Source organism: Panthera tigris, chromosome B1, assembly GCF_018350195.1.
Source record: "Panthera tigris isolate Pti1 chromosome B1, P.tigris_Pti1_mat1.1, whole genome shotgun sequence".
Classification (NCBI taxonomy): Eukaryota; Metazoa; Chordata; class Mammalia; order Carnivora; family Felidae; genus Panthera; species Panthera tigris.
Window position 1 is genome coordinate 163,366,753 of NC_056663.1, and position 23,037 is coordinate 163,389,789.

The 23,037-nt window shown below is 36.4% G+C and overlaps 1 protein-coding gene across 5 annotated transcripts in view; it reads left to right on the top strand.

The window, feature by feature from the left end:
- The window catches only part of FRYL (FRY like transcription coactivator), a 265,419-nt gene that overhangs the window by 124,556 nt on the left and 117,826 nt on the right, over positions 1-23,037 (top strand). For all 5 annotated transcript variants that reach the window (XM_042984565.1, XM_042984561.1, XM_042984562.1 and 2 more), the window contains 5 exons: positions 5,609-5,662; positions 8,925-9,064; positions 9,974-10,070; positions 21,420-21,499; positions 22,071-22,151. In XM_042984565.1, the coding sequence (XP_042840499.1) occupies positions 5,609-5,662; positions 8,925-9,064; positions 9,974-10,070; positions 21,420-21,499; positions 22,071-22,151 (452 nt within the window). The remainder of the gene's footprint in view (positions 1-5,608; positions 5,663-8,924; positions 9,065-9,973; positions 10,071-21,419; positions 21,500-22,070; positions 22,152-23,037) is intronic.

A 23,037-nucleotide genomic window follows, 5' to 3' on the forward strand; every position in this document is an offset into this window, starting at 1 on the left:
GATCAAGATAAACACTGTCTCCAGGTTTTAGTCCATCATTTTCCATGTCTGTAGCACCTGCCGCTTTTTTTGTTAAGCACACATGGGAGATTTTATATATATATATATATATATATATATATATATATATATATATATATCTCAACATATATCAACAAGCAGAATCATGTTGCTTGTATATATGTGTGTGTGTGTGTGTGTTTGTATTTTTTTTTTAGTTCTTAGATATTTTTAACAGTATAAATTAGAGATTGTTCTATATTAGCTCATATAAATTTGTCTCATTCTTTTTGGTAGTTGAATATTAGTATAATAAAAGAATGTACCATAATTTTTTTTTTACTAGTCTCTATTGATAGGTAGTTTGGGAGTTACCCAGATTTGGGGCTACTGTGGAAAAAAAAAGAAGCCATGGTAAATGTTCTTGTGCAAAAGTTTTGCATGCATGTATATGGGAATATAGAAAGTAATTTCTGTTCTTTTTAGTTGTTATAATGGGTGATATACTATAAACATTGTTAAATGGTTCATTGTTTCAAAATCTCATATTGAAAGACACTACAACTGCTTGAGCGATGATGAGGGCATCCTCAATCACACTGTAATTACATTGAGAGGTTGGTACAGAGTTCTTGATTAGTAATTTGTATTTAGTGCAGCACACTTATATTTTTGTACTTATGGTAACATGAGTATCCTTTTACATTCAAAAATCGTTTCTGGGTTCTTATTATGGAAAAATAGTCCACCTCCATTTCCTTTTAGGGAAAGCTCAGTGAGGATGTCAAATCTGTAGAAATCTTTGAGGGAGCGTGAGTTTATTGAGAAATAAATTATGTTACATATAAAACAACACTGTAAGTGTTTCTGAAAAGCTTACTTTTCTCTTTTATTCGGCTTGGCCATTACTCTATTGCATAAACATGCTCTGTGAGTAATAAACAACTTTGACCAGCAGTCCTCAAAATACTACCGAAGACCTTTAGACTTATATAACAGGGGATCAAATGAGTGAAAAGAAGCTGCTTATTGTCACCCCCAACCCCTCATCTTTTTTTTTTTTAATTTTTTTTTTTTTTCAACGTTTTTTTATTTTATTTTTGGCACAGAGAGAGACAGAGCATGAACGGGGGAGGGGCAGAGAGAGAGGGAGACACAGAATCGGAAACAGGCTCCAGGCTCTGAGCCATCAGCCCAGAGCCTGACGCGGGGCTCGAACTCACGGACCGCGAGATCGTGACCTGGCTGAAGTCGGACGCTTAGCCGACTGCGCCACCCAGGCGCCCCCCAACCCCTCATCTTAAATAAACAGTTCACGTTAGGAGAGTAAAGTCCCTTTGGCTCACTATTTTTTCAAACTTGTAGATCCTTTCAGAAACAGTGTTCTATGGAACTTGCTATGGGACTTAGTGTTTTCCTTCAATTTTAGAGCCAATTGGGAATATATATTGCTGTGCCGAATCATACTGCTTGTAAATGATAGGTAGCTTGGTTTAAGAAATACAAAACTTGTTCTGCAAGATAACTACCCGAGTGTGCTTATCCTTCGAGGGCCCAAGTGCCAAGGACATGTAAAAAAAAATCTATCCCTTTGAGAAACTAAATTGCCATGGAATTCAGGTGCTCAGTTTTTAAGAGTCTCTTATGCTTTGGCTCTCTCCCACTGTAACCTCTTTTTTTTTTTTTTTCCTTCCCCTCCCCCATGGGTTTCTGTTAAGTTTCTCAGGATCCACATAAGAGTGAAAACATATGGTATCTGTCTTTCTCTGTATGGCTTATTTCACTTAGCATCATGAATGGATAAAGAAATTATGGTTTATATACACAATGTTATTCTTATTACTGCTGTATGGTATATATATTTCTAGAGCTTTAAATGTATTTATATATATATATATATATACCACCATGTATACATTTTATCCTTTTATAAGTGTATTGTATCTGTTATTCTCTAATTTATATTAATACACTGAGACTATTTTCCCAGTCTACAAGTTTATTTCTACCTGTGTGATACTCTAATGTGTAGCTACACCATGATTTTTTTTTTACTCGAATTCATTGTACTTTGATGTTGCTTCTTATTTTTTTAAATTTTTTTTAAACATTTATTTATTATTGAGAGACAGAGTGTGAGCAGGGGAGGGGCAGAGAGAGAGGGAGACACAGAATCTGAAACAGGCTCCAGGCTCTGAGCTGTCAGCACAGAGCTGGACGTGGGGCTCGAACTCACAAACGGTGAGATCATGACCTGAGCCGAAGTCAGACGCTTAACCGACGGAGCCACCCAGGCACCCCGTGTTGCTTCTTATTTTTAACTGCTTAGTTAATGTCCTTCTATATATCTTTTGTAAATGTGGACACCTTTTTCTTCCCTGGGACATACTCTTTCCTTGGATCAAAGAGGAAATCAAACCTGAAAAGATGTTTTTATGAGTTTCTCCAGAGAAACAGAAGCAATAGGGTGTGTATGTGTCTAAAAAGAAATTTATTACAAGGAATTGGCTCACGTGGTTCTGGAGGCTGAGAAGTCCCAAGATCTGGAGTGGGTAAGCTGAGGACCGAGGGGAGCTGCTGATATAAGTTCCAGTCTGAAAGCTGCTCCGAGACGAACCCATGTTTCAGTTTGAGATGTCCCAGCTCAGGGCAGGCAGGCAGGAGGAGTTTCTTCTTACTCCAGAAGAGTCCACCTATTCATGCTCCTCAGGCCTTCAACTGATTGGATGAGGCCCACTCACATTGGGGAGTCTCAGTCTACCTGCTTTCAGGTCACTCTACCAGTTGTTCACTCTGCCAATTCAAATATTAATCTCTTCCCAAAAACATCCTCACAGACACACCCAGAAAATGTTTAACCAAATATCTGGGCACCCTGTGACATAAAATTAATCATCACCGTGTCCAGTACCTATCAAAATTTTTATCTGTCTAGGATTTTCTTTGCTCCCCCCTCCTCTCAACTCATTGCAAGGTCGCATCATAACCCATTCCTTCACTCCTTTGTTTTCTACTGGATGGAGTCCACTTTATGTACCAATGACAGTCTTTCTATACTAACTCTAGACAGTGATCTGGAGGGATCCCTTTTGGGCCATCTCTTCATATAAGCAAGAAAGAGTAGGCATTCAGGTGAGAGAGGGTTGGAGGCCTTTACTATAAGTTTTGTTCCCCAGACCCAGTGGCTGAAGGGTAAAGGTTCTAAGCTTTCCACAGTGAGTCCTCTGAGCCCTCTTTGGTTCACAGATGCTGCTTGCTCATAATAGGAACTCAGTATTTGTTTTTTTAGTAAACAAGTTAATAGAACAAATGGAAAAAAAAAAAAGATTCCAACACTGTTGTGCGCTGAAGGAAGACACAACACTAAATCAGAAGCTTTTCCTGGTACCATTTAAATTAAGAGGAAGCAACCATACTGAAAGGTCACCTCATGAAACTATTATGTTTCACTGTCAATACACTATGTCTTTCTTTATGTAGTCTTTTCCCTTGGCTACTGTGGTAGGCAAGTTACATGGTACAAAAATCTGTAGTAGCAATTTTCTACTCCCAGCCCAAACCCTCCCCTTATCCAAACTGTCCCAGTTTCTTTTCCCACTTGCAAACACATATTTCTTTATTTTTTTAAAGAGGTATTCTATATTATTTAGTAGCACGCGCGCGTGTGTGTGTGTGTGTATGTGTGAGTGGTATGCACCCATTATACCTAGGTTATTCCGTTAATACATACTGAGCTTTGCCATTCTTTTAAAAGTCTTCTTGGACTTAACAGAAGACCATGGGGGAGGGGAAGGGGGGAAAAAGTTAGGGAGGGAGCCAAACCATAAGAGACTCTTAAAAACTGAGAACAATCTGAGGGTTGATGGGGGGTGGGAGATGGGTATTGAGGAGGGCACCTGTTGGGATGAGCCCTGGGTGTTGTATGGAAACCAATTTGACAATAAATTTCATGTTAAAAAAAAAAAGTCTTCTTGTTATTCTATAGATGTATATTAATATAGGTAGGCTTTTATTTTTTTCTAATCTTGGCTTTTGCAAATGAAGCTATAGCAAATATTCTTTTATGAACATCATTTTGCAGATATGTGACTATATAAGACAAATACTTATAAGTGAAATTTTTCCTGGGTCAAAGGATGTGTACATTTCAAAACTTTGCCAAATATTGCCAGATAGTTTTCTAAGGAGATTGTTACTCATTTACACATTGGCATTATTTGAGAGTTCTGTTCCGTAGTAGGTAACTTCAACACATTGTGCTCAGACTTTTGGAGGTCTTTGGAAGTCTAATAGGTTGGCTTTCTTTGTGTTTTTAACTTGTCTTGCTCTTGTGAGTGAGGTTAAGTATATGAACAGATATGTATGAGCTGTAAACATTTCCTTTTTGTCAGCTATCTGTTGATTCTTTGTACGTTTTTCTATTGGATTATGGGATTTTTTTCCCCCTACTGATCTATAGGAACTTTTTGTATGTTAAGGAAATTATACCTTAGTCTAAATATCTGTTGTAGATATTTTTCCTATCTTGTCACTTTTTTTTTACCACCCATATACTTTTTCATTTTTTATTTATATGTGGTTGAATTTGCTATTTTTCTTTTTTGCTTCTGCATTTTGTTCATATTTAGAAAGAACTAAGCTTGTTTAAAAAAAAACACAAAACTACCATCATCTAGGACTTCTTTTTCTTCTAGGATTTTAGTGATTTTATTTCTTATATTTAAACTTTTAAAACATTTAGGATTCACTAGGGTAATGAGCCTGTTTAATTTTTCCTTCTGACAACCTGACTGTCCCAACACCATATATTAAATTTTCCATCTTTGCCCCAGTGTTTGAATTTCTACCCTTATTATGTTCCCGTATGTATTCGTTTGTGTTTTCTTTACTGATACAGCGATCTATTGTGTTTGAAGTTTTTCTTATTCCTGATTATTTCTCCACATGAACATTGTAAGAAAGGTTTCTGTTTTTAGAAATGGGTCATTTTAAATTGAAGGAATTTAGGGAGCCACTGATAATCTCATGTGGTTGAGTACATTAACGTTAACTGTCTGCATTTCTCAAAATTCAAATCTAGGCCCTCTTCTTTTCCTTTTTTAGGTAAATGATTTTGTTTTATGAACTTGGTTCCTTTCTATACACAGGCCAATCTGTTCTGTGTTCTTCAAGCCCTTATTAGTCAACATCTTCTCTTTTATGGCTTATAGGGACTTCAAAACTCAACATGACCGAAATCTATCCTTCCACCCAAACTTTGTCTTCTCATTGTGTTCCCACTTTCAGAGGATGGTACCACCATTCCTCCATCTATGCACAGACTGGAATCCTAGGAATCATCTCCCAGTATTTCTTTTCTGTCTACTGTGGGTACCTCCCCCCTTCCCAATCATGTGACTTATGGGCACTCTCTTTGGAGGGTATCTGGCTCTGGAGCCATACTACTGGGACTTGAATGCTAATTATGTGACCCTGGGCAAGAGGGAGTCTTACCTTTGTTTAATCAAATCTAATTACAAATGAAAACAAAAACAAAACCAACCGACGAATCTGCTTATCATATATAAGATTGCTAATATTTTGTGCGTATACTTCTTTTTAACTGTAGGAGAAGCCATTGTCTAGATCTCTTCAAAGAGGTGAAGATCTTCAGTTTGACCAGGTATGCCAATTTGGGGGGAATATTTTTTCCTTCAAGGAAAATATTCATCCTAACAGTCTGGTTCAAATATATCCAATATTAAGAAGTTATTTTATCTTGTTTAGTGACCCTTTATATCATTACATATTAAATTCAGTCTGAAATTGGTAGTACTTTTTAATGTTTATTTATTTATTTTTGAGAGAGAAAGCACAATCAGGGGAGGGGCAGAGAGAGGGAGGAGACCCAGAATCCGAAACAGGCTACAGGCTCTGAGCTGTCAGCACAGAGCCTGATTTGGGGCTCAAGCTCAGGAATTGTGAAATCATGACCTGAGCCAAAGTCGGACGCTTAACTGATTAAGTCACCCAGGTACCCCTGGTAGTTTGTTTTTTGACAAAGCAAATGGAATGAACTATGAGCTGTGAACCTTATAGTTCATGGAATGATCTGTGAACTTGATTCATTTCTGTTTATTTAGCATCTTAGTACTTTTCATTGGTAATCTCTTTACTGTACCTTTGAAATTTTCTTAAAATGTTTCCAATTACATACCTCAATCTTTCCTTGTGTATCAGTTCATACAAGTTTTACATAATAATGTTTTACCTTTTAACATTTTTATTTTTTCTTGTTGGGGTTATTAGAAACTTTAAATAGAATATTGATATCTAAAAATGAGTGTGATATTCCTTTAATGTTAATTCTTTCCTCTTGCTGAGATGAAATGTTTGATCAAATGCTATTTTTGTCATAATTATGTTTGTTCAAGAATTATTTTATTATATATTGATTGTTTGCAAAAACCAATAACCCAGATTAGTTTTCTATTGGAATCTAGTATTCCTGTGCTACTTTTCTCATGATTCTGTATCTAGGAAACAGATGTTAATGTTCATGATATTAGTCTAATTGACTAGATAATGATGACTGGTTAGAATTACTTGGTGGAGACTTAACAAAATATTGTTTCTGGATTCCAGCCCAATTCTGAATGAGAATAATCAAGAGCAGGGCTCTGGCACCTGTATTTTATAATAGCTCCCTAGGTGATTCTGATGCATATATTTAGTAAACAGCCAGTGGCCTAAGAAGAAACCGTAGGTAGGAAGACTAGTTCTCTGTTAAAGTAAATATTAAGATCACCTTATATAATGCTTTTCAAATCTTAAAGTAACTGCAAAAGGTATTAATTATTATTTTTTATTTATCTATTAATCTGTTATTTTAAAGACATTTAAATTATTCAGGTCTTAAATTCACTAATGATGAATAAATGTATAATCAGAATTAGAAATCCTATTAAACAGTGTTTTAAGGAATATTTCCATTTGCTTTTTTATGTAAATGATTAAGAAAACTTTTAATGGTCATGCCTCATAGTTCGACCTTTTTTTTTTTTTTTTTTTTTTAAGGTACAAAGCCAGGTGTGGTATAAACTAATATATATTTATAATAGCAGATGGTATTTTATTGTTCCTTCTTAGATACTAAAAGGATTTCCTTTGAGTGATACTGTTCATTGTTAATAAAATAAAATTCGAAAAATTAGTTAAATAAAATTGAATCTTGTTTTTTTTTTAATTTTTAAATTTTTTTTAACGTTTATTTATTTTTGAGACAGAGAGACAGAGCATGAATGGGGGAGGGCCAGGGAGAGGGAGACACAGGATCTGAAGCAGGCTCCAGGTTCTGAGCTGGCAGCACAGAGCCGGACGCGGGGCTGGAACTCACAGAGCGGGAGATCATGACCTGAGCGGAAGTCGGTCGCTTAACCGACTGAGCCACCCAGGCACCCCGAATCTTGTTTTTACTTTAATGAGCTATATTAGAAACTGTTTGCCTGTCAAATTATGCTAATTATATATAAAAGCATGATTAAAGGAAGGCAGATAATGAAAAAGAGCCTATACAATCAAATAGACTGTTTTGGTTTTTTTTTACTATTTTCCTAGATGAAGTACATTTTGAAGTTATATGAAGAATATAAAATATTAAATGTTTAATTTGTAGAGGTATCAATTTATCTTCATTAGCTGACATTTTCTATAGTCCTGGACCCGAACAAGACCTTGAGTAGCCCTGAAACACACCATTTTTGGTTAAGAAAAACAAAGTGAAGCATGTTTGACGGTATACTTTAAAATATTATTATTACGAGCAATGAGTTGCATCAGATACAGAAAGAATAAAAAGAGATTTTTTTTTCTTTTTCTTTTTCTTTTTTTTTTTCTTTTGCTCAAGATCCCCCAGAGGAAGAGTGACCTTAGGGGCTGCTTGCCAATGGCAGCTGGTGTGCCTCTTACTATCTACCCACTACAGGAAAGCTGAGTTCATTCGTGCAATGAATCTGATATTCACCTAGAATTCAAATAGTTTCAGGGATGCTTCAAACCGAATAGCAGTTGCTCATCCCATTACATGTATCCTTATGCTCTCCCCTTATATATTCTAAGCTTTGAAAGCTTGTTTGCAACACATTTATGTTTCTTTTCTAATACGTTTCTTTGTGGGTATCACAAATTAATAATGTAATTATAATCGTTCTGCATCATAGCGGTACAAAGTAGACTGGTCCTTTCACACAGTTCTAACAGAATGTAGTCTTCTTTGTTCCTACCTCTCTTCATTCATTCTGGTGGCAGTATTTACAGCCTTCTGTTCACATGAGCACGGAAGAATGGGCCAGGGGGAAGGAAGCAGGTGTGGTTTTCTCATGTTATGTGTTCTCCCAGAGGTATCCCTTTGTATAATCAGTGATGTTCCTGAGGGTCATGTTTTTATACATGTGAGTAGCATATGGAGGCAGGAAAAAGGTAGAAAGCTGCTAAGCTAAACCAAATGGATGTGGGTAAAGTTAAATAGTGGGTGAGACTCAGCCCACTTTATTTCATTACTTGGATAAACCCTAATTTTTTTTTTTAAGTTTGTTTATTGAGAGAGAGAGAGAGAGAGAGAGAGAAGGGGAGGGGCAGGGAGAGAGGGACAGAGAGAATCCCAAGCAGGCTCCACGCCAGCACTGAGCTGACAGCGGGGCTGAAATTCACGGACCATGAGATCATGACCTGAGGCAAAATCAAGAGTCGGACGCTTAACCAACTGAGCCACCCAGGCGCCTCGCTAATCTTTACTTTTATTTTAAAACACATTTATTGCGTTTGAGTTACTGTGTTTATCCTAGAAATGTTATCCTAGTAATCATTAACAAATGATGGCTAATGGAGTCAGGAGTGTGTTACTTCAATGATGTATTTTATCTTCTGGTGACATCTTGTGTTTTCAGCTGATAAGCTCTATGAGCTCCGTAGCAGAGCACTGTCTCCCTTCCTTACTTCGCACCTTGTTTGACTGGTACAGACGCCAGAATGGAACTGAAGACGAATCTTATGAGTACAGGCCTCGATCTAGCACAAAGTCTAAGGGGTAAGTGGCTCCTTTCCCACTCTTCGACCTAGAATTGAAACACTTTCTGTGAAGGGGGTGATAGTGTTTTCAACTGAAGAGAGTTATTGTTTGATTTCTGAGCAAAAATATTGATTCCTGCTGTTAGGAGACTGATAGTAAAGGGAGAGGATAGTCCATACCTAACTGTAAATCAAGGGAAGGTACCAGTTAAAGTAGGTGCTTCTCCACAGTCCTCACCACTGGGATAGTCATGCAAAAATGAATTTCAGGAGTGCCCTTTCAGTAGTTCAGCGAGGATCTTTAATAGTTGTAGACGAAGTTAAGAAAATATTCAGACAAGGTCCCGATTCAGACAAGGTCCTTCCTGTTGTGAAGGGAAGCAACTGTTGTGATCCAGGAGGACTGCCACACCCTGTATCACGATACCGTGAGACTGTCCTCGGTGCTCCAATCCCAGAACTTGTCTTCCCCCACTTCAGATTTTCCAGACAGGTATTGGCTTTGCATGTTCAGAAGATGGTCCATAGTTTAGAATGGGGCTTGAGTCGATGCCATTTGTGATTTTTCAACTTAGATACGCAAACAGTTACCTGGCACTGTATTTTCACCAGAAGAGTTATTACTTTTGTTTCAGCTCTTAATTAAAAGAAATACTAATCAAATATGGAGCAGTGCTAGATTTTCTAAGTAGAATTTAAAATATTTTTCTTGCTGATTCCTTTAGAATGGGTTTAATTTCTGACAGATAGAGTAGTGACATGTGTTTATAAATACTGTACAAAATATGCAATAAGAGAAAGAAAATGAGAATATGTAATTACATACATTGGATAGCTTAAAAACAACTTGTACTAATAATAGCTAACCAATAGCTCTTTTAAAATTTATGGTCTTAAGTGCACTCCTAATTTGGGGTTCTTGTTTCAGGGATGAACAGCAACGTGAAAGAGATTATCTTCTTGAGAGGAGAGACTTAGCCGTAGATTTCATTTTTTGTTTAGTTTTAGTTGAAGTTCTAAAGCAGGTAAGAAGCCCTTTTGTTTCTGCAGAGTCTGTGTTTCTTATTCTTATTTTGCCTTCATGTTTCATTTACCGTATTTAGGATGTTATGTCTACAATTCTGGCCCACATTAACTAGATTTCTATCATTTAATTACACCTCTTTCAGTCGCCTACGGCTTTCATGGCCTGTACCTATCGTTTCCCATTCTTTTTACCTTTGTATGCCATCGCAGTTAGGGGATCTTGTTTGCAAAATTGAGCTGAGTAGTAATTGTGTTAAATGTGGGCTTCCAGCCGTGAATATAGTTTCCCTGTCTGTCATTCATGTACCTTAGTCCACTGTCAAAGGGTTTCTCTTCCGAAGGCATCAAGCCTGCCCTCCAACGTGTAATCGTCGTACGGTTGGAGTTGAGGAATAGGGGTGGTTTGACATGGGTGGGACCAAACTGTCAGGTGCGCAGGGTCTTTGGACAAGTGATAATAAGTTTTTTATGTTTGATCAATGACTCTAGAATGCCATCATTGTTCTCACACTGTGCTCATGAGTTTCACGTCTGAATGGCATGGTCAGTAAAGCTATAAGCATGTAATGTCTGGTATCATGTATGTTTTTACTATTCAGAATCAGTGCAGGTATTTAAATGTATACCCCCCAAAAAAGTATTTTTTTGGTCTATTTTTGTTTTTTTGTTTAATAAAGCCAACTATTTTGTTCAAATGCATGAAAGTATTTTTTGCTAGTTTGTAGTCTTTAAAAAGTTATAGATCATTCAAAGATGAACCACATATTTCCAGCCATGCACACTGTAATGTTTTGAAAAGAGTTAGGTAATCTAAAAGAAATAAAACACATTTTGCACATGGCAGGTTTGGACAAGGAGTTTTGTTTTTGTTATGTAAGGTGGAATGGAATTTATAACATGAAAACAAACAGCAAATGTGAGATATCAAAGTTAATTGACAGACTGTTTTTTGACATAGGCAATATAAAATTATTTGAATTATGTATTTCTTTGTACTTTGTTTTTATGACATAAGTGGAAAATTATTGAAATCTGAATATCTGAAATCTACAAATAAAAGTTTTAAATAGAAAAAACAGAAAACTGAGTTAATCAAAGGTGAAAATCACTTTAATTACTTTGTACGTTTCATAAAGTTTTTTACTAGATGTAGGAAAGAAATTCCCTCTGGGAGTTGTGCAAACAAGGCCAATTTGCTTTCTGTGATCTCAGTTCAGCCAGGATCCCAAGACCTGAGGCCAAATTAATTAGGGATAGAAGAGAGCTGAGGACCAGAACCGCCACTGACCATGAATGGACTTTGCCTGGGACTCATGCTGGTTGACCTCTTGTCACAAGCATCTCTTGTGTGCTGATGTAGGTCATGTGAGTGGTATGGTAACCACCATTTGCACTTCTTTGCTTAATTAAATAGTATAGGGTTTCTTCTTTAAGCAGGTGAATTGTAAACTTCCCAAGACATACAGGACCCTCTCTGATCTGGCTCCATTATGCCTTTTGTCCTTTGTTTCCCAAGACATTCTTTGACTTGCCGATCAGTCTCTCAGCTGAAAGTTGCCCCTAATTGTACTTTCAAAACTTCAGTGCACAGACAACCCTGTTTAGGTTTTTCTCTCTCCTTCTCTTCCTCCCCCACCTCCTCCCCTGTTCTTTCCCCTTCTCCATTGTCTTTGTCTTCATCCTCCTTCCTTCCCCCTTCTCTTAAAAAATAATCCAGATAGGTCTTCTAGTGGAGAAAGCCATAAGGATCTATAAACTTGAGGCCATTTTTTCATTGGACTTGTTTTTTCAAGTCCATTGCACAAAATCCCTTCAGAACTGTGGTTCACGTGGACTCGGAGTGTGAAAAAAGGAAATAGAGCAGCTTTAATAGCTAATCTTTGTTTTTGGTTCTGTTTCCGTATTGTTCCAACCCATAGTAGCCTTTCCACTAGCTCTTTTCTCTCTTTTACCATTATCCTCATACTTTTCATTCAGTTGAACCCATGAAAGAATAAAATACATCACAAAGAACACGGCCATATTTTATTTATTAAAAATCTTACGTAGGTCTTTTTTCCCTAGTAAAAGGCAAGTCTTTTTAGCTTCTTCAAAACTAATAAAACCCGAGAAAATGAAGTAAAAATCAATAGGACTTTCTGAAATATCATGACAAACTAACCCAATTTTCTACCATGTCAAAGTGATGTAGGGTTTAATAGATCTGGAGACTAATCAATGTAATATATCTTGAATTTAATAGGACTTTTACTTTTGCCCCACATAATAGACACATATTAAAACATGACTCCGTTTTATTTGATGAGATGGATGGCCCCAGGAGTACTGAAGTATTGATACATGGTTGGGCCAGTCTTAAGGAGGAGTAAATATTACTTACGAGTTAGTCCTTGACCTCATCTATTATAAATTTTTGTTTCTTAAATAATTGGTCATGTCTTCCTGTGTGTTTAGAACTCTTTATGATGCATAAAGGCTCTATATCCTTTGTATCAGCTGGTCATTATAATAAACTGGGAGACCTCCAGGGCAAGTGTTTTCATCAGCTTTGTCATTTCCTTGCTGTGTAACTTGGGCAAGCTATTAGCCACTAACTCTTTCTTCCTCTGTAAAAGAGGGAGGATAACAGAATCCTTTTTGAGAATCATGAGTGTTTTATACAGTAATGCTGGGACATGGAACGTGCCCAATAAATATTAAATGTTATTTTCATTTTGCAGATGAAGAAATATTGTTAATTTTGTGACTCACTGATGATTATAAAGCTAGTCCACTTTCTCCTCCCAAGCTTTTTCTCCTGTTAATAATAAAAATATTGGTAAAATCAGTGATACAGAATTAGGTGAAATGGCCAGCATCTTGGAAAATTAAATTAAAGTTTTAATCATAACACGTTAGACAAAGAATTGAGTTCGTATAAATGAGATGAAATTAGTATGATTCATTGTGGGAACAGAATTAATTCAGGATGGTAGAGGACTGATTTTATTTTTTCAAGAAAGTCAAACATAATTTGGGGGTCATGGCCAACTGCAAATTTTAGCAGGTTACTACCAAAGGCTTTCAAATCCATGATAAAAGCATGTTTAAGCAGCAACATAAACATTTAGAAAGTTTGAAGCAGTTTTCTTTTCATTTAAATTTGAGTCAGACATTTACTCATTGAAACAAATAAGATTGGAAAACTTGGTTTGTGACCACTGCCAACTCTGGGCTTAGTTTTATTAGTGCTGTTATGAAGTATCAGAAGGTGGAGTACCTCCTTAGTATTTTCAGATTTAACATTAGCATCTTAGACGTGGATGAGTATCCCTGAAGGGTATGCAGTGATTTGTGGTTTTTCTGAGGCTGAATGTGTTCATTCCCCTTTGCACTGAGGACTGGCCGTTGAGGTAATGAATGAGCTTTGCTGACTCCCCAGTATCCAAATCTCAACCTGATTTTATTGTTTTTCACTTTCAAGATGTGATAAAAGCATTAAAGCTTGAGAGGTGGTAGTGGGAATAGCCTTGGAATAAAACGTGGGTATTTCTTTTTTTTGTTTGTTTTTCTAATTTTTTATTTGTTTAAGTAATCTCTATAGGCAATAGGGGCTTGAACTCATGATCCCGAGGTCAAGAGTTGCATGCTCCTCTGACCAAGCCAGCCAGGCACCCCTGGGTGCTCTTCAGAGTCTACTAGATATATCCTTCTTGAATGTTGAAGTCGAGTTAGAGTGGCTTCTAAAATCACACAAGTGACAAGATCTGAAAAGCCTGGATACTGTGAGTGGGAATATTACTCCATGAAAGGAGAACTTTTTCTCTATAAATCCAAGTGGGATTCTTCCCCACCCCTGCCACCTTGTGTTTGAGATTCAGTTTGGGAGTATTTTTATTATTATTACTGTTATTATTGAAAATAAGGGGTGAAGTGTAGGGATTGTAAGAATGTCTGTGCATCCTGATAATGTTCATTCTTAAAATGTTTAGAGGTTGTGCTTGTTTTCTTCCAAAAATTAGAGAAGAGATCTATTTCTCCTTTCATTTCCTGTTTCTGTGGGTTTTGTTTTTGGGTTTTTTTGGGCTATAATATGATAAAATTGGAAGGTTTTCTTTCCTTACATGTTTCCTTTATTAAATGCATTTTGATAGCGCACAGTGTACTCTAGAGAGGTACACACCCAACTTTTGAACTTCGGTTCCCTCGTCTGTCAAATAGGAGACAAATACCTACCTTGTAAGACTAAGCGTTACAAACGCTATTTATAAAAATCCTTAACTAATACCTGCCATGCAGACACATAAAAAGTGTTGATGGTGGCGATCGTTGGGTAGTAAGTAATAAAGAGTACAGAGCGTGGCTAAGTAGTGTCCCTAGCTGTCATTGTCAGACTTGAGGCATAGCTAGACCAAATGAGACCGTTCAGGAGAAATTATAGGTTTACGTTAACTTGTATTTCATATCTCTGGCCTGGAGCACATTAAACATCCCTCTGAGGAAAGCAATATGGTAAAACCACAACACAGCACACAGTAAGTGGAATATAAAAAATTAGATCACAGAAATGCAGTGTTGCATTATTGCAAGGTCAGTGAAGTGTCTGGGGCCAGCCCATATGACTAGCACCATGAATTCTGGAATAAGTTCCGGAAGTCAGGCTGACTGATCCAAGACTAGCCTATTCCTGACTAAAGTTTGGCATCACGTGGTGGTGGATATCTGCTCCGTTTTAACTCTCAGTGGGTAGCCACAGGCTGACTGGGATGTATGGGACAGCAGCTTCGATTGTAGTAATGTTGTCATTACCTTAGGGCCTATTTTATGGGCCCAACCGAGGGAAGATCAGGCTGGGAGAATACAGTGCCTCCCTGCTTCTTGAATGGGCCCTGGTTTCCTGCCATTTTTCCCTCCCAGGCTTTGCCTCAGTATCTCCACCCTTATATTCTAGTCCCTTCGTCTGCCCTACATTCTCAGAAGGTAAGAATTCTGGCCTAGTCCCTTTGAGAGATAGAAGGAAAAGGTGGGAGGACAAGAATCAATCTCCAATTGTAATATTCTCGATTTTTCTCTCCGGGCTAGTGATGATAGGGTTCCAATCTTTTGCGTGCATTTACAGATGGGGAAGTGGAAACTTCCTCATGGTTACATAACCAGTAAAAAGAGAAGCATTGGTTTCATTAAACCAAACCAAAATCCATGGTCTTTCTAGACTTTTATCATTTATCTTTCTGTATTTTTAATGAAAAAAAGATTATTGAATAAAGGTTTGATTATATATAGTTTACTTACAATAAGTTCGTCAGCTTGGTGTGGATGTAAGGAGCACTTGGGGAATACTGTTTTCAGTTTCTTCTTAATATGAGATAATAGTGTTTTCCTAAAAAGAGGTATTCAGACTACCAAGTAAAAGATTGTCGTGCCTCTACTTAATTGATGAGCCAGTATTCTGAAATTCCTTTATCAATGATTCATGATTGCTACACTTTTGGTGATGTGTTTGCCTATAAAAGATTTAAAAGCTTCTTATAATTATACAGTCATAAAATTCCTAGTTAAGTATCTCTGCTTAAAGAAATTATGGGTTTAAAATTTAGTTTTCCATTGTGGGACAAAGGTTAAGATTGTTCTTGTAGAGTCTGAATTCTTTTTTTTTTTTTTAATTTTGTTTTTATGTTTTATTTATTTTTGAGAGCAAGAGAGACAGAGCCTGAGTGGCGGAGGGGCAGAGAGAGGGAGACACAGAATCCAAAACAGGCCCCAAACTCCGAGCTGTCAAAACAGAGCACAACGCAGGGCTCAAACTCATGGATTATGAGATCATGACCTGAGCCAAAGTTGGATGTTTAACTGACTGAACCACCCAGGAGCCCCTAGAGTCTGAATTCTTGAACCTTACTATGTAGAATAAATTCAGTTTCTGCGCAGTATTAACGTGGGATGTTCAAATCTCAACTTCCACCAACAGACAAGTAAACTTCTTTCCTGTATCATAAGGCTACTATTTTTAAAAGGTTCATTGAGAACTAAGAAAGGTTGAGTTTGGATTACAGCTGCTTCTTCACTTAATCCCTATTTGGTTTTGTGATGGAGTGCATTTTCTTCAAATTCGATATCAGGCTCAGTCCTTCAGGACAGTCCCAATTTCTAGGAAATCTGAGATGAATGCTCTGATTCTCCTCTGGTCAACAACAAACTCCAATTCACTTAGCCAAGACAGAGCTATAGCCTCCCATCCTGGAGTAAAAGTTCACTGTGAACCTTCCAAAGCTGTGTCAGCTCCCTGTATCCCTCTGCTGGCACAGTATTTTAAGAGTGATGCTAGGGGCACCCGGGTGGCTCAGTGGGTTGAGCATCCAACTCTTGATGTCAGCTCAGGTCATGATCCAAGGGTCATGAGATTGAGCCCTGCATTGGGCTCCACGCCCTGCTTAAGATTCTCTCTCTCTCCCTCTGCCCCTCTCCCCTGCTCGTGTGCATGCGCGTGCACGTTCTCTCAAATAAATAAATGAATGAATGAGTGAATGAATGAATGAATGAATGAATAAATAAATAAATAAATAAAAGTGTGCTAGTATTCTCTGTGCTGTGCGAGTTTAGTCATCGTTCTCATTGAGCTGAATTCAGGTCAATGAATACTTACTGGATTTCTTGTGTTTCTTGTCTCTCATTACAGTGTAATTGTGGTTACTGTTTCTAATGTTTCTCACCTATTTACTAGTTTTGAACTAGCTCCTGATCATTATTCTGGGCTAAATTCAGCTCCTTCCTCATAGACTCTTGGTTTGCCTTTGTAAAAAATAAATTATCTTTATTTTAAATAAAAATCTCTCCTTTGTCAAACCCTCAAGGAACATTCTCACCATCTCTGAATAATTAGAATTCTCAGCTTTTCTTTGCCCTAGTCTAGTTTGTGGCTGTCTTGGTAATATTAAAATCTCTATTACAATTGTATCCTATTGGTGAAGTGTTCTATAATGTATGTTGTTAAACCTTTCAAGGAAATGTGTAATTCCCGTGCATTTTTTGTTTTAATTGGACTTCCAGCGAAAGAATGTGATAAATCATGATCCTGGCTCAAGATGCACTGTCATCATTGACCTCTGTGTGTTTGTTTACACTATACTGATTACCTGTGAGCTCCACCAATACCTATAATTTAAGTCTCATTATGTGAATCTCTCCTGGTTTATTGCCTGGCTACCCTCTTACCATTTTTCTGATTTTTATGTTAATTATTCTCTTAAAAAAAATGCTTTCCTATATGTTTGAATATTAAGTTTCTCTTGTCTTTGAGCTTCATAAAAAAATGTATCATACGTATATTGTCCTCTGGGACTTAACATTTTTCACTCAACAGTATGTTGTTAGAATTAATCCATGACGTGTGTGGCTATACATTATTTTTTTCTTAGGCGTGTAACTGCTAGTGCGTTGGAGCTCCACCTTCTTAGGTTCATTCCTGGAGCCCTGCAGATTAAATTGACAGATGTCAGATTATCAGGAGAAAAGGTTTATGACATATGCATATGGAGGCCTTCATAGGGAAAAAGTTGAATACACAAAGAATGGTTAAGCCCCAAAACTTAACAAAGCGCAGTACATTGTGAAGTGACAAGACAAAGGAAAAATGTTTGGGCTTCTAGGGGTGGTAAATTGGGAAAAGGAAAATACATGGGGGAAACTAATGGAAGATAAGGGCTCTTTAGTAAGTTTGTGCAGACCTGTCTCCTTACCAAGTCTTCTTCTTTTTGTGGTACAGGAAAGAGGAGGGGAGACTGCTTTTAGGCAGAAAGGGGGAGGGTGGAGAGCTCTTCCTGCACCTGCTGTTTCTCAGTTGCCTTCAGCTCAAAATAATTCTCAAGCCGAAGTGCCACATTTTGTGGTGGCATACTTTGATCTGCTTCACTAGATGGTAGGCTGTGTAAAAAATTGATTTAAACTTACACCAGCAATGTCTGTGAAATCTGATTCATTTACATTATCTGTGCTGTTTGGTGTTGTCAGACTTTTCCCCACTGAATAGGTGTAAAATGATACTTTGTGTACTTTCATCATCCTTATTACTAATTAAGCATCTTTTCATATGTTTATCATCTTAGGAATAAGTACAACAAAGGGCAACAACAGAAAATTATAAAACCTTGCCAAAAACTTAAAGAAGTGAAAAGATACTCCATGTAAATGAAGAATACAGTTAACCCCAAATTGATCTATAGATTCATTGCAACTCCAATAAAAATCCTAACAGTTTTTATGTAACTTGGGTGACTCTAGATTGAATATGGAAGAACAGTGGGCCAAAAGTGGCTAAGTGCTCTCTGAAGAAGAATAAAGGGGACTTTCAGTATCAGACAGCAAACTTATTTATAAAGTCTGATAATGGAGACCATATGATTTTGGTACTGACATATAAAAATTAATAGAATAGTGAGCTCAGAAGCAGCCACAAATATTTAGAACTTGAATATATATCAGTGGTGACTTGTGTAATCTTTAAAAAAAATTTTTTTTTCTAATCTTTATTTTTGAGAGAGGGAGAGACAGAGTGCAAATAGGGGAGGAACAGAGAGAGAGGGAGACACAGAATCAGAAGCAGGCTACAGGCTCTGAGCTGTCAGCACAGAGCCTGACGCAGGGCTTGAACCCATGAACCGTGAGTTCATGATCTGAGCCAAAGTTGGATGCTTAACCCACTGAGCCACCCAGGTGCCCCTAAAATCTTTGATCCATCAGTTCCTCCTTTTGGGCTCTTTCCCGTGGAACTATACAAGTATATAAAGTTAGATGTCGAAGATTTTTTTTTTTTTTTTTTTTTTACAGCACCAAAGGATCATTTATTTCACAATCAGTGAACATTTTAAATAAGAAAATATTCTAAAAAGAATATGAAAACATTTTCCAATTGTTAAAACATTTTTTTAAATGCTTGCTATGTAATTATATGTAACATAGAGCCAGTTCTCACCTGGCAATAAAGTGCTCCTAAAGTTAATGCATACACAAATTGTTTGAGACTCATAATGCATTTTTTCCTGTAGGAGTCATGTGATATACCATGGGTTTTTCAGATATTAATCCATAACAATCATTCGAATGTTAAGTATATGAAGACTGTAAATTTCTTGAAACTGGGAATCGTCCTATACACATTTAAATTTCACTTTCTAGCAGACAGCTTTGCATATGATGGGTCCTCCAATAAACACTCCTTAAACAGTTCATTTTTTTAAGTACCTAATGTGTTATGGCAGCTGTTTTGGAGTCCAGTTTTAAGTCTCGAAATCCTGGCTCTGCTACCTACAGGATGTAAGTCATCGAGCAAATTATATAATCTCGCTGCAACACAATTTATTTGTCTATTAAAACTGTGATAATCATAATGCCTACCTCATAGTGTTGTGGGGAGTAAATGAATTATTACATATAAAATACTTATAAAATAACAGTACTTGCATACCAGGATTCAATGCACATTAAATATTATTAGCTTTTAAGCACATCTCCCCAGCTAAGTTATAAACTCTTTGAGACAGAGGCAATGTCCTATACTTTTTATAATACCAGAGCCTGTATAATTTCTTACATAGTATATGCATTAAATGAGTATTTATAAAAGTATGTAATAAAAGGAAAGAATGAATGATTATATGCTTACAATACTTTCTCCATAAAAAAATCAAATATATACAGGATTGGTAACATTCTAACATTTGTTACAGTAAAAAAAAATGTGATCAGAAATTAAATAAAATTTAAGACTTGTCAGAGAACTACAAGTATAAGTAAGAGGAGAAAAGAAACAGAAATCACAACCAATGGGAAATTCTTCCTTATATTTTAGCCCCTGGAAGACAGGGACTTTTATCCTATGTTTCTTTCTTTTTTTTTTAATTTAATTTTTTATTTTTTTAGATTTACATCCAAATTAGTTAGCATATAGTGCAACAATGATTTCAGAAGTAGATTCCTTAGTGCCCTTTACCCATTTAGCCCATCCTCCCTCCCACAACCCTTCCAGTAGCCCTCAGTTTGTTCTCCATATTTATGAGTCTCTTCTGTTCTTCCCCCCACCCTGTTTTTATATTATTTTTGTTTCCCTTCCCTTATGTTCATCTGTTTTGTCTCTTAAAGTCCTCATATGAGTGAAGTCATATGATATTTGTCTTTCTCTGACTGATGTCACTTAGCATAATACCCTCCAGTCCCATCCACGTAGTTGCAAATGGCAAGATTTCATTCTTTTTGATTGCCAAGTAATACTCCATTGCGTGTATATGTGTGTGTGTGTGTGTGTGTATATATATATATATATATATATATATATATATATACACACACACCACATCTTCTTTATCCACTCATCCATCGATGGACATTTGGGCTCTTTCCATACTTTGGCTATTGTTGATAGTGCTGCTATAAATATGGGGGTGCATGTGTCCCTTCGAAACGGCACACCTGTATCCCGTGGATAAATGCCTGGTACTGCAATTGCTGGGTCGTAGGATAGTTCTATTTTTGATTTTTTGAGGAACCTCCATACTGTTTTCCAGAGTGGCTGCACCAGCTTGCATTCCCAAAATGTCTAAGATGTTTATAACATCATATTGATTATTGAAAATCTAGAATGACATGGCAGGCGATAGGAAGCTCATTAAATACATCATATACTGAGTATTATGTGGCCATTGAAAAGAAAGGAGGAGCTCTAGCTACTGCCATGGAAAGAGGAGGCATCATTTTCTTAAGAAAAATCAGGTGTGTGGGTGTGGATAGGAAAAATCTGGAAGGATATGTATCAAGCTATTAATAGTGATTGTATATGGGAGAAGGGACAGGGATTTTACTTTCTGGTTTTAAATATTTTCATTTGTTTTACATATTTGGAAGTAGCATATAGTTTTTAAAGAACTAAACAAAACAAAGATTTAAATTGTTGGAAAAGTTGGTGTCATTTTGGCTACTGTTTATGATAGAAAAATCAGACTATATATGGAATGTGTGGCTGGCTCAGCCAGAGGTTGCTTTCCCATAGGTGTTGCAGAGAGGTACGTGTGAGTGTCTTAATTTCCTGACAATTACAGTAAATCAGCAATAACGACTACTTTTTCCCCTTTATGGGCCTAGTTCAAGGATTTGTGATTATACAGCTAATATTCTTAAATTTAGAGGTTATTAAATTAGATGAGTAACTAAATTCTCTGAGAAAATAATAGAATCCTTAGAAAAAGGGAAGATTGAAAAATTAGTAATTGATCATACCATGGAAATGAAAACTATTGATTTAATTAGTTGAAATGTGGAGAACACTCATAAGACTTATAATCTACTTAGCTCTTGCTGATTTTATGATTTTTTTATTCTAGATTCCTGTTCATCCTGTGCCCGATCCCTTAGTTCATGAAGTTCTAAACTTAGCTTTTAAGCACTTTAAACATAAGGAAGGGTAAGTAAAATACTAACTTGGGATTATTGCTTTTCTCCTAGTCCAGGGTTAGACTGTTTAAGTATAATTTGAACTCTCTCTGATCATTTGTTTTGTTTTTAGAGTTCAAAGCACTTATCTTCCTTTTTCTTTTTTCTTTCTTTCTTTCTTTCTTTCTTTCTTTCTTTCTTTCTTTCTTTCTTTCTTTCTTTCTTTCGAATCCACACAAAATGCTTCTAGGAAAGTTTGTTTGTTTGTTTTAGTAGGCTTCATGCCCAATGAGGGGCTTGAATTCATGACCCTGAGATCAAGAGTTTCTTGTTTTACCAACTGAGCCAGTCAGGCACCCCCATTGGAAAGATTTTATTAAAATAATTCTTAAAACTGTTGATTGGATTTCTAAGAATTAGAAGGCTAAATTTCACGACAAAGTAAAACTCAGAGCTAGACGAAAATTTGTGTGGTTTTTATTATTCTATAGATGACTCTTCAGAAAAAAACTTTGTAACCCTCTGATGAGAAACTTTCAGATTTATGTAAAAGAGAGTTTATAGAAAAATTTAACAGCACATTTGTTCTCTTGTTGTTTCAGATATTCAGGAACCAACACTGGGAATGTGCATATTATTGCAGATTTATATGCAGAGGTGATAGGGGTTCTTGCCCAATCAAAGTAAGTATTTAAATCACTGATTTCAGTTATATTTTAGAATGCTTCATTGTAATTGACAATGACAGCATTAGATCTAATTGTTTTCGTAGTTATTTTGCAGTCTCCTCCACTTTTTATTACTTAGCTGCTCTATTTCTTAGAGGATTTTAAAGTAATATCCGTACATTAAGTATACAACTTGTTTTCATTTCTTTGGGGTTTTCCATAAATGTCTGAATTGAGGAAGTCAGAAAAGTGCCAGGAATAGTCAGGACATTACCTTATTTATTTCTAACTAATCTATGAGAAGTGTTTTTTCACATCCTTTTTTGTTTGTTTGTTTTTTAAGAACTCAATAACGACTTTTAATACTTTCTAGTTGAATGGTCTTATTTCTGAGATGGCATCTCAGTGTTTTCCTCCTAATCATTTTATTTAACACCAAATAGAATTTTGGATAGGTAGAAGAGATTCCAAAAAAGAAAGAGAAGATACTAGATGATTCCATAAAGGTGTTATTCATTAGGAGTAAACCCATTGACTTGTCTTGAACCATCATTATAGTAAAGAGTAGAAAAGTTTATCTGTAGTATCTTGTGGTTGATCATAAGACTATGGAAGAGTTTGAATTTCCTTTGTTGCCACTGGGAAATTTGTAAGGTAAAAAATTATCAATTCAGATTTTCTTAGATGTCATTTAAGAAGTGTTTGGTCCTGAAATCATCAGATAAAACCCTTTCTAAATTCTAAAAAGCCAAGTACAATTCTTGTTAATGTTTGGTTCCTGTGAGTGTAGTGGCTAATCATTATTATGAGAAATTTAATAGAAGAGAAAAACCCTTGGATTCTAGTGTTATTGCGATGGGAAGGTTTTTATCCATTGTATATTTTCTTTTTAAAATACAAA